The sequence below is a fragment of the Panthera tigris genome, chromosome B1, assembly GCF_018350195.1.
Source record: "Panthera tigris isolate Pti1 chromosome B1, P.tigris_Pti1_mat1.1, whole genome shotgun sequence".
Classification (NCBI taxonomy): domain Eukaryota; kingdom Metazoa; phylum Chordata; class Mammalia; order Carnivora; family Felidae; genus Panthera; species Panthera tigris.
Genome location: NC_056663.1, coordinates 42,502,224 through 42,515,135, shown reverse-complemented (window position 1 = coordinate 42,515,135; position 12,912 = coordinate 42,502,224). Strand labels below are relative to the sequence as shown.

Genomic DNA, 12,912 nt, shown 5'->3' with positions numbered 1-12,912 from the left:
ATTGCTATAGACAGAAAGAATATGAAGTTGCACCTGGAAGGGACATGGGTGCAAGAAGGGAGTGACAACATGAACCCAGTGTTTTTTCTAGATTGAGTGGATCTGGACAGTCCAAGGGGACGCCAGCCTGGGTGGGCATTCCTCACTCTAGGGAGTAGAGAGGGGAAGCAGGAGGGTCTCTAGAGAATAACTTGAGGTTAATGGGTTCCTGGTTTATGAGGAAACAAGAAAAATGGTGAAGAGTGTGGAATGGAATTGGGAGTGTTTCTCAGAATTCAGACTTTTGCTGTATACCCATTCGATCCCAAAATCCTCCCCAGAGAGGTTATCTGTGCTCAGAACTCTTCTTGTTGTGTGCACATTTTACATGTAATCAGGGTTAAGACAAAGATATGATTGTGCAATAGTGATTCTAGCAACAAATGTAAAACAAAATATGCAGATATGTTTTGGTAAAATTAGAGGAAAAAAAGTCTTTTAAACATTTTAAATACATTGGGGTTTAAGAAGTACCTAATTCTGGAAAATCTCTTTGTGTTTCACTTTGCTCTCTAAATGTGTATTAGTCTTCCATTGTTACATAACAAATCACAAACATAACAGAAAACCATAACAAAAAACTGCTGTTTTAACAAATTAAAACAGCAGTTTTAAACAACATACATTTATTATCTTACATTTCTGTAGACCAGAAGGCCAGGCAAACTCAGATTGGTTCTCTGCTTAGGGTCTCAAAATGCTGAGGTCAAGCTATCTGCTGGGCTGAGCTATTATCAGGAGAACCTGGGGAATCATTCACTTCCAAACTCGTTCAGGTTTTTGGTAGAATCCAAGTCTTTGTGGTTTTGGAACTGAGGCCTCTGTTTTCTTGCTGGCTGTCACATAGGATCTGCTCTCAGCTTAGACTTCCTGCAATCCTTATCACACGGTATCCTCCAATGCAGCAATGACACTTCCAATCCTTCTAGTACTTAAATCTCTCTGATTTCTCCTTCTGCGACTAGCCAGAGAAAACCTCTGCCAAGGTCTTATGTTACTAGATTCAGCTCGCCTAGACAATGTAGAGTAACTCCCTATGTTAAAGTCAACTGATTAGTAACCTTAATTATATCTGCAACGCCTCTTTTGCCTTGCTGTATATCATATTGACAGGTATTGATAGCTTATAATATGAACAGTTCTAGGAATGAGAATGGAAATCTTGGGGCTATCTTTTTCAATTTCTGCCTATCATGATTAAATGTTCACTAGAGGGTGATTATGTTTTCATTAAAATAAGTTCTGGGTCAGTGATGCATTTTATCTGTGATCTACATAAACGCCTCCCGTCGGTCTGAGCCTCAAAAATATTTCTCATGTAGTGCAACTAAGTGACCAGCACCAAATCTTAAATGTATTGAAGGTGTTGATGGCCAAAATCATCTGGATTTTTGAGAGTTCCCAATGGGATTGTCTTAGAAAATTGAAATTTCCTCCTATGTTCTTGATGTGTCCCATGTTTGATTTATTGTTTTCATTTACTTTTTAAAAACATTTTTATTTAGGCGTTTCATCATTTGTAGATTAAACTTATTCTTTCCATTTCCCACTCACATTAAATTTCACATGGAAGTTAGCCCCTGTGGAAAAATGTCATTTCTTTCTTTTTTTTCTTCTGTTTATATTTCTTGGATTTCCTAAAAATAGGCTATGAGAAAGACTAAAAATAACCTTGCCTACAGAGATTTGAAAGGAAAGTAATTGCTTTCCTTTATAATCATTAGTTTGGGCCTGAGAGTGTATGGGACTGCTCAGAGAAACCCTATTTCCCTCCCTCAGACCAATTGTATCACAGGTGGAGAATATAGCTTTTGAAAGTAGATCCCCTTGTTTTATCTTTTTTGACTTACATTCTGGTGTCTTCTCTGTTGCATTCAATGTGGCTTTAACACATCTGCTTCATGTTGGGGCACCAAAAAAATATTGATGTCTCCTGGCCATTTGAACATCTGATGGTTCTTTAAAGCTGGCGGGTCCTTTCCAGAAAAACATTTGGGTTTATATATTCTAGATATATAACACAGAATTATAGAATAATAGTTTTTTCATTCATTCATTCATTCATTCATTCATTAATCAACTATTTAGTGAGTGCTTACCATATGCCAGGCACAGTTCCTGGTGCAGGGAATGTTGCAATAAAACAAAACAGCAACTCCATTCTTGTGGAGCTTACATTTTAATGGTGGGAATCAGATCATGCAAAAATAAATATAATTTAAAAAGTATTATACAATATATGTTACAACAATAAGTAATACGGGAAAATGTAAAGTAGGATACAGGGCATCATGGAGTATTAGGGAGAGGTGGTGTAAGTTTCTTACTTATTTATTATGGTCTGGGAATGCCATACTTCATTTGTGCAGATAACTGAAGGCAGTGAGGACTAAGCTACCTGGATACTTGTTACAAGCAAAAGGAATAAAAATTGCAATGGTCCTGACGTTGGAGCATGCTTGTCATGGAGGACTTGTTGCAAGGAAGATAGCAGCACTGGAATGCAGTGTGTATGGGGGAGAATGAGAAAGATACAAGTGACAGCAGAAGACCAGATCATGTCAGGGCTTGTTGGCTACTTTCTGAGAGACAAGGGCAGCAGAGGCAAGTCTGGAGACAAATGAAATGATCTGTCTTAATTCAACTCATCGCTCTATTTTCTAACGTGGAAAATAGATAATTTAAGAGCAAGAATGGAAGACAGGAAAACGTTCAAGAAGCTATGCCCACAATCAGGGTGATGGCTTGGACTAGGGTGGTGGCTGAAGAGGCATTGAGTAATGTTCAGTTCTGGAAATGACTGAAGGTAGAGTTGATGGGATCTGCTATTGGTTTGCAGGAGGAAGGAAGAAAATTGGATCAGTCGAAGATGACTCTAGGGTTTTGGCCCAATCCACTGAAAGAATAGAGCTGCCATTTTCTCTGATGGGGAAGACTGTAGGAGGAAGAAATTTGGCAAAAGGGAGGGGATATCTGGAGCTCAGTTTGGGACATGTCCATTTCTGTGGAGATATCTGTAAGCTGGCAGTTTAATATATGAGTCTGGAATGTAGGGGAATGGTCCAGGTAGAAGTGTACATTTTTAAAGACTCCTAATATAGTTGGTTTTTAGATCAGTGAAGTAGATAAGAGCACTTGGGAAGTGAGAGTAGCAAGAATCCCATAAACTGAGCTCTGAGAAAGTCCAACACCTAGAAGTGGTCATGATGAGGAGGGACTGTTGAAAGAGACCAAAGTGACCATCTGAGATCATCCACAACATGGCAGAGACAACCCTGAACCAGTGTGACCACTGCCTCTCTTCCACTTACTCACGTTTTCAATATGTCTTACCTATTTCCAAATATTTCTAAAATGCTGTTTAGAAATTTCATTGGAGCAGTGTCCTGAACTCTGACAAGTCACGAAAATTCTCTGGAACCCATTTAATTATGCAGCAGCTTTAGGAAGTAGGTGCAAATTAAGACTAAGTCTCAGGAAGGTGTGTACAAATGTACAAAATAATGAATGGAGGGAGCGGGATTCCAGCTCACTCTAAATAATGTAAAATGGCTAATATTTAGCAAATGCTTAATATGTTCCAGGCACTGAGCAGGTATTATTTTAATTAGCTCCCACGATAACTCAATAAGGTAGATCCTAATATCACTTGGATGAGGAACTAGAGGCTCAGAGAGGTTAATTAACCAAGGCTCACAGTTAATAAATATCAAAGTTGAGATTAAATTTTCTATCTGCCTGAAATAGAGTCCTCTCACCCAACAGCTACCTCATGTTCTCCTCTTATGATCAGACTCCTTCCTTTGCTCTCCCCCTGCTCTGCTGTCTATGCCTCATCTGTTTCCAGAGTGATGTCACCCCACCTAAAAAGGCCACTTTGACGTTCATCCAGTGGAAACCGTAGAACGGCTGACCAAACCATTCTCCAATGCAAACAACCCAGCTCCTTATAGCATTTCCTACCATAAGGAAGTATTTGACAAAGGTCATGAACAGCCAGCTGAGCAGTCTGGCTACAGTTTTTTTATGTGTGTGATGCATTTTCCTTCTCTTGAGCAAAATGACTTTTAGAATTATAGGAAGAAGATGAGACATCACTGTAAGCCTGTTATTTAAACTGTTCACAGCAGGGACAGTGGCTCATCCCTGGCAATAAGAGAAAAAAGATTCTATTCCTTAGTAAAAGTGGAAATCCATATGTGGGGGTCTTGAGAAAATGAACATAGAAAAGTATAAGTTTGGGATTTAAGTTCTGGTTTTCCCATTTTTGAACAGTGTGGCCCTGGAGAATTAACTGCTCAGAGCCTTTATTTGCTTATCTGTAAAATGGGTTTTTAGACACCTGCCTTGATCTACTCAAAAGAGGTCAAGTTAGAAAATGAAGGTGAGGGGCACCTGGGTGGCTCAGTCGGTTGTCCAACTTTGGCTCAGGTCTTGATCTCACAATTTGTGAGTTCGAGGCCCGCTATGCTGACAGCTCAGAGCCTGGAGCCTGCTTCAGGTTCTGTGTCTTCCTCTCTTTCTCTATTCCCTTCCCCTGCCTGTGCTCTCTCTCTTTCTCCCAAAAATAAATAAATAAACATTAAAAAAAGAAAATGAATGTGAAGAGAGTTTATAGACTAACACATTGGAAGTACAATAACGTGTTCTTGGTGCTATTGTTTATCTTATGGAGTCACCACATACATTCTGTAATTGTTTAAGACTCTATAAAAAATGTGACAGAGAAATGAGTAAAATAGTTGGAGGTAGAACTAGGGGTTTTCAGACACAAAAAGGCAAAGAAATGGAATCAGGGAGACAGAAGGGGAGAAGAAAGGAGGTAAGAGAGGAGAGGAAGCAGGGAAAACCCACTTCATCTGAGCAAGACCAGAGCCTCAATTCCAGTCCATCTACCTGTCCCTCTGGTAACCTGCAAGATTGTATTGTGTTCTCTTTGTTGCTGCCCTCATTATCAACACGTGCTGTCAAGAATGTATTTGACAAAGGTATTCCCGCAAAGTCATGCATTATTTAACACTGGTAGTTCAACATGACAACTGTTAAAACTGTTACAGGGAAAAGCAAAGGGGCGTGTGTGTGTGTGTGTGTGTGTGTGTGTGTGTGCTTACTTACAAAGCTCTACTTGTGGAGTTAAAGGTATCAGGTGATTAAGGTTGAGATGAGCAGAAGGAGTGAAGATTATTCCAGAACCCCTAAATTATTCCTATTGAGCAGCACTGATGTCATCTTTATGACTGAATTTTTCTAATAAATATGTCATAGGATCAATGTCAAGGATTCCTTTACTCTTCTGGGATAATCCTCCAACTGGGGAAAGGAAGGGCTGTATTCAATCTTTATGACTGAATTTTTCTAATAAATATGTCATAGGATCAATGTCAAGGATTCCTTTACTCTTCTGGGATAATCCTCCAACTGGGGAAAGGAAGGGCTGTATTCAATGGCCTGTTATGAAGTTGAAGTATGCTTAAGTATATATTCTACAAAGATACCCAGTCTTTTGCTCTAAAAACACCATTGAAATTGTGTTTGCTTTCTTACTCACTGTTGCTGTATCAGAAAATATGCTCTTAACTCCTAGCACCCACTTCTTCTCTTTGACTTTTACTCTTGCTTAGATGGAAGGATAACCCAGCAATGCCGGTGGGGTTGATCTATGAAGGAGTCTCCCCAGAGCCCCTGAAATACTCTGGGGGGAGTGCAGCTCAGAGCACAGTGCTTCATGCCTTTGATGAGTTCTTAGGCATTTGTCACAGCAAGGAAAGTGGTAAGTCAGACATTTTCTTTTTCTTTCTGTTCCTTAACAGGGAGGAAGAGCAGAAATGTATTTACCAATTGATAAGACCAAGTGTAAATTAAAATGTCATGAAATCTATACTTCTCTAAGTCAACCAGGAGGCTGTATGCCTGCCAGATGTTATTGTGTCAAGTCAGTTAATATTTGATCTCAGCAGGATATTGGGTTTCCATTTCCATATCTTAAAACATTGCCATATATCCAACTGTTCCCCACAGTTTTGTTTGGATCCTAGGCAGTAGCCTGCTTTGTCTAAAATGGGGGAGAGATCCAGAGTTTGAAGACTGTGGAATTAAGTTACAAAGTCTGGATATGGCTGATGATGGGTCTGAGCTCCTCACCAAAGCCCTTCCCCGTAAAAATGCTGCAACTTCAAGTCAAGTCTATTTAGACCAGAAGATAGGCCTACCAGTTTAGAAGCTTGAAATTGTTCATTTCCTTACCTGCCAGCATCAAGCTGATGTTTAACAGCTGCAAAAAGGCACTTCAGAGTATGGCATTTTCAAGTCGGATTTAGGGGTAAAAATGACTAGAATTTGGTGTGCAGTCAAATAGCATCCAGTCTCATCCACAAAAGTCACTTATCAACTATGAAGATATTAAGCACATAATGAATTTCCTATATATGATCAATCTATCTGTATTTCCTATAAATATCTATTGATTTGATTTTTAAACAACTTGACTTCAAGAGGCTATTATTACAAAAACAGTTGCTCATTCTTTTTTTTTATTAAAAAATTTTTTTTTACATTTATTTATTTTTGAGAGACAGAGAAAGAGCACAAGTGGGAGAGGGGCAAAGAGAGAATGAGACACAGAATCCGAAGCAGGCTCCAGGCTCTGAGCTGTCAGCACAAAACCCGAAACAGGGCTCCAACCACAAACCGTGAGATCATGACCTGAGCCGAAGTCGGACGCTTAACTGACTGAGCCATCCAGGCGCCCCAACAGTTGCTCACTCTTTATTTTCTTGCCCTTATAAATTCTATTACTTTCCCCTTCCTTAGCACTCTCCAAACAAAGCAAAATTCAGGAGAGTATTTAGCAAATCGGTTTAAGGGTTTATGCCTTACATTTGTAGATATCCCTCATGACGATAGTCTCATCAGGATACTTTGCCTACCTTGGGTATATGATACATATTTACACATTGACTGGTAGATATGGTTCCAACTCAGTTATCTGAGATGTACTTGCTTCTTTTTTCCTTCCCCATCAATATTCAGGAATGTAGTATTTGTAGTCTACCAGCAAAAGAGCCAGCAGAGTGGATTGGAAAGTTAGATGATAGCAAGTTTTCATTGCACTGATGTCTGGAAAACCAGACAGGCTCTTGCATCTTTCCATGTGGAGCTATGACATAGTTCTGGTTTGTTTCTTTCAGCTGATTTTCTGCTCAGGATGAGGGAGTACATGCCTCCTTCCCATAAGGCCTTTATAGAAGAAATTCACTCAACTCCTTCACTGAGAGACCACATTCGGTCCTCTGGAAATGGCCAACTTCTGACAGCCTATAACCAGTGTGTGGAGGCCCTGGCGGAGCTACGCAGCTATCACATCACTGTGGTGACCAAATACCTCATCACAGCAGCCACCAAAGCAAAGGGCAGGAGGCCGAACTATGTCCCTGGGCCACCACTAGCCCTAGAAGAGAGGGGCACAGGTGGGACTGTAGTTCTGAGCTTCCTGAAGAGTGTCAGGGATAAGACCTTAGAGGCAATTCTCCACCAAAGTGATTAAGAGACTGCCCTCTTCCCAAGAATGCAAAACCAGAAACTCGGGTTTCCCCTGGCCCTTTCTCCCACTGGAGGGCACGTAGGCCTGGAAAATGAGAATGTCTGGAATTATCTGACAGGAACCTCAGCCCTGTTTATGTTCCTGCTCTACAGAACACCATCTTCTCCCTTGTTGAGAGCTGTTAGTCTTCACAGAGGAGAATTTCCATGGCTAGTCAGAAATTTTCCTTTCCCTATCTAATTACTGGTTAATAGCAAACAGCTTTGGACACTTCCTCATTCAGAACCCCACAGAGGAGCCCGTGTACCCCTGTTCTATTTTCAAATAATAGAAAATCAATCTAAATTTCAAAAAACAAATCAAATTGCCTGTGGACAGATCCCCTTTTTGATTTCTTTAAAAAGCAAATTAAATACTCATGCATGCATTCATTCATTCAGTCAGTCAACGACATTACGTTCCTACTGAGCACTGGTTTAGGGATTAGAGCAGAGAATTTTTGTGGTCCCCATCCAGCTCTCCTCTCCCTGAGTGTGCTGAGTTTGTGGCAGGAGGTTGGAAATGCTCCAGTGGCGATGTGGAGGAAAGAGGAGGCTCACATAAGACTTGGAAGTCACCAGTGTAACAATGAATAGTTAACGATGTGGGAACGAACGGATGAGGCTCTTTGGCATAGCTCATCAATTTGCAAATTCTGTTTTAGTTTCATTCTTTATTTTTGGAAGAATGATTCTTTTTTCTTACACCGAAAGTTTATAGTTGTAAAATGAATTAATTGACCCATTGGAAGTAAATGATCGAAACAGGAATAAATAGTAAACTCACATGTTTAGTTTACAAATAAATGTAACTTTTTATTGATTTATTTTCTATCTCAAGATCTCATTTCATCTGATAGCAAAAGCTAGAAAACTTTAATCTTGCCAATTTAAGATAAACTCCATTAATTTAGGCCTGCCCCCCTTCCCCCGCCCCACACTGTGCGCACACACATATATCTGGGACAGTATCTACATTCCACAGGGCCAATCTAGTATCATGGCCTCAAGGAGAAGGACCTGATCATCAGGAACAGCCTCTGCCCAAGTTAGCATCTGCTGAGCAGTTCCCCTCCCCATATGAGTACTGGTCAAATGGAGCTTGCAGCTTGTTTAATCCTTTCAAACAAGCCTTTCAGATTACTCAGCCTTCAAAGTCTTGTCATATCACTTGGAAAAACATCTGACCACTTCCAACATTGCCCAGGCCCTTAAACCCCACTTTTACTGTATATATAGTGAGGGGGGGGGAGAGAAATTTTAAGAAATTGGCTTATGTGATTATAGAGGTTGGAAATTCCAAAATCTGCAGGGTAGACCAGCAGCCTGGAGACTCAGGGAATCACCATCTAAAGACTGACTGCTGGTAGAATTCCTTTCTGCTCAGTGAAGGTCAGTCTTTGTTCTATTCAGGCCCTCAACTGATTGGGTGAGGCCCACTCACATTATGGACAGCAATCTGCTTTACTCAAAGTCCATTAATTTAAATGTTCGCCTCATCCAAACAAAATACCCTCACAAAACCGTACAAAATAATGTGTCACCAAATATCTGGGTGTCATGGCCCAGCCAAGATGACATAGAATTAGCTATCACAAGCCTCCTTTACAAGAAAGTGAATTAGGGTAAAGTTATGGTATCTGATACACACCCTCCCCACATTTCTATTAGAGAAGAATCCTCTTTTGTAATGATGGACAGGAGGTACAAAAATGATGTATAGTTTCTCCCCAAGAGATGCTGGGAAGGGATACAGGCAGTACACTGGATGGAAACCCCTAGAGAGAAGGATGGAATACTGCCCACAAAAACCTGACTATATTGACAGCTAAAGGCTCTTTATACCAGGTGATCTGTGTAGAATGAAACCATTGTCTCTTTTAATAAAAATAACAACCCGCTGTTTCGAGGTTGACCTTATAGGGCTAATCTTCACCTGGGAAGGGGGCAAAGCCTTAAAGTCTTAAACCTTGTACATAAGAGTCACCTTCACCTAACCCCCCCCCCACACACACACCTAAGCCTTCTGGGGACAAGGGGCCACTGATTCTTTTTTATCCTGTGCCCAAGTGCAGTTAGGATTAGTTTAGTAATTTTTAGAAGACATTAGAAAAGACTCAGGGATGATTTTAAAAGCATGCCAACAAAAATCATAAAGGAACACCAGTTAGATGGCATGAGCAACATTCAGTCTTCATGCTGTGGGGCACAGAGACCCTATACTTTCCTTAGACTGCATGCAGGTGAACAGGATCCCCAAACTCTCAATTTACAGAATGCCCAGGAAAGACAGTCTCAGAGACTGAGTTTTTCTTCCCTTGTTGTTAGTCTGAAATTTGTTTTTTGTTGTTTCAATACAATCTATAAAGGGTTAAAATAAAAATAAAACTAAACACCAACCATAAAGAAATGCTTGAAACCTGTGAGATCCTATCCAATTTAAGATCTGGGATATAAAACTTGCAGTACCTGAAAGCAATTATTTCTTCCACAACAGTGAATTTCACCCGCCAAATTCTGTCTTGCATTTTCTTATGCACAGATGTCCTATTTGCTTTGCTAATGGAAGAAACACTCTTCTCTTTCTTTGTTCACTTAACAGTAAACTTAATAAAGAAGTCGGATATCATTGCTTTCTGAAATGCAATTGCTAGTTAATTTTTGCAGTTTAGCAGCTGCTTCTCAGCAACATTAAAAACTGAGTTTTTGGATGTAAGCATCATCAAAAATAAATGATTTTTTCTTGCAAAGTAATTTCCTTTGTAAACTCACAAATCTATTGGCCCACATGGTTCTATGGCAGCTGCATAGGTTTCAAACCAAACTCAATTATGGTATTTGCCTTTAATTATCCACATTCTTTTTAAGGTATCAGTCAGAATTTGACCTGCACTGTACACTGGGAGCCATTTACCTTAGACCGACTCTGACCCCTCACAGGCCATGTCCTTCTTCACAAGGCAAGGAGTCCTGGGGCCAGTAGAACTTGCCTTTAGGATGATCAACTTTTTAAAGAACCCATCAGAGGTTCTCATAGAGATACCCATACTCAGAGGTACCCATAGTAGACAAAATACCAATAATGATGATAATAACAATAATAATAAAAATTAATTATAGGCACACACAAGTGTTATTCATTTGTCATTAAAATATGAAAAATAAACATCCATTTGAAAATATATTACAATATTCAGCAGTACTTACTCTTCTGTTGCATAAATATTATTATTTAAACAAAACAATTGGCTAGTTCACAGTGGCAGTAAGTGGCAATTAGTAAGACTATTTAAACAAATACTATGTAATTGTTCTCATTTTTATTATCTATGCTTTTCAGAAGAGTTAAGGAAACATGCTCACAATACTCACAATGTGAAAAATCACACTTTTACTATCTTGGTCATCCATGGGCACAAGCCCCGACAGCTGTTCCTATTTAAGATTAGGACCCGCTTCAGACGCTTGCTTGGGTCACGTCACGGGTCACGTCACTCAGAGTGAGCCGCAGTGGGCCATCCGTCACTGTGAACCAGGAACTACGGTTGCGAACATCAGGGGTCAAGGGAAGACCCAGTAACAAAGACCACAGGAGAGGGATGATCAGCACCATACCCATTCCATACTAAAACAGTGTTACAGTCATATGGATTTTTCACTCTTCTTTTAATTTTTGACACAAGGTTGAAAAATGGAGCTTTTAATACCCCAGTGAAGGGGTTTACAGAACATGAGACTTCCAGTGCTAAAAGTAAGTCAGATTCAGGCAATGCAATTTGGTCACTAGACCTGCCCTCTATTAACACTTCTATTACCGCCATTTTCCATATCATGCTCTGGATGCCTGGAAGATGCCCAAATACCTTGCACACATGGCCTCAAGGGTGTGTGTACAGAGTCTTCTCTCCTGGGTTTGCTTCTGACGGTGCCATTGGTATTCAAGTCCCTATGCCCCCAGGGAGGACAAGGCTTTTTGCAGGCATGTGCGTGGAGCTCAGCCAGGAGGCTGGGGTGTCTACAGGCATTATGGAGCGGTCCCTGGAAGTTGCAACATAGCAGTGCTGGAAAGAGTGAGGCTGGACCTGAGACCGACTATCCCCATGTCTCCATGTTTGATATGGAATTCTAAGGAGTGAGAGAATTAACTTCAAGGTGGGCTTCCAGGTTATTTTGAAAGTATCTTTTTCTAGGGTATAATAGAACACCTTTTATTTATTTGCTAGACTGATCTATAATCTAATTTATGTATGTGTAGAAAAGAAACGGTATGTGGATGTCCATTTGTACTTTTACCCCAGGCCCAGGCAAACAAAAGGCCTGTTAAAGTCTCAAGCTTGTCATTTAAACTTTGCCTGTAAGTCTTGTCTACGACCACCAGAGGGCAATCGCGACCTGCAACACTCAGCCCCAAAGCTTCAAGCAAAGTACAGATTCCAGGCTAATCCCATAGGAGGAAGGTTTTTCCCTTTTCAAAATATCTCTTTCTCCACAGTAGGACTCGGAGGAATCTGGAGAGGTTATCACCCAGAACCATGCCTCCAGACAGAGCCACACTAAATCAATCCAGATAAATACGGGTGTCCAAAAGCAAATCATATTCTATTCCTTTGTACATTTTAAAAGAGATATTCTGGGTGCTAGAACTGTGGATAATTTGCATTCCCATTTTTGTATTTTTCTTTATTAAAAAGGAAAACATTAAAGCATGTTTTTGTAAAAGTCAGAGAGAGAAATTCTTCATCATACCTCAGTGACTAGTGTTATCTGAGAATCTTTACTCTCAGGGAAACCTAAATGCTTCCAAATTGTGAAGAGAAGATTAGTAGTGAAAGACTAGCACTGAAAAAAAAGAGCATATAAATACAGGAAACAAGAAAAGCCAAGTAACTGTCTTGGGCTTAGAAAGAGGTTAGTTGGGGTTTTCTCTATAAGAAAATACAAATGTCATCACTCATTAAATAATTTCTCTTCTCATTGCCCCCCTCACATCCATCCCAGCTCTGTGGCACTTAGCCATGTATGACTTGTGTGGGATACCTCCTTTTATAATAGCTCCGTGATGCAATCTGCACCTGAAAACAGACAGTCCGTTTAAAAATGTCCTATTATGGCAAGCATTGGAATTATATGCAAACTCTGGAGAGGGAAATGTGGATGGACTGAGGCACATCTCTAGCTGATCTGCTCATAGTTGCCAAGCTCAACCTGTGTTGAAAATATAAAAGAAGCATAAAAGAAAGGAAACTTATAGTGTTCTTGTTTATCATCTCCCTTGTCCATTAATTTCCAAAAACT

At 40.1% G+C, this 12,912-nt stretch overlaps 1 protein-coding gene across 2 annotated transcripts in view; it reads left to right on the top strand.

The window, feature by feature from the left end:
* IDO2 (indoleamine 2,3-dioxygenase 2) overlaps positions 1 to 10,328 on the top strand; it is an 86,777-nt gene extending 76,449 nt beyond the window's left edge. For both annotated transcript variants that reach the window (XM_015544194.2, XM_042983388.1), the window contains 2 exons: positions 5,661 to 5,809; positions 7,227 to 10,328. In XM_015544194.2, coding sequence (XP_015399680.2) covers positions 5,661 to 5,809; positions 7,227 to 7,582 — 505 coding nt within the window. In that variant the 3' untranslated portion in view covers positions 7,583 to 10,328. The remainder of the gene's footprint in view (positions 1 to 5,660; positions 5,810 to 7,226) is intronic.
* The last annotated feature ends 2,584 nt before the right edge of the window (positions 10,329 to 12,912 follow it).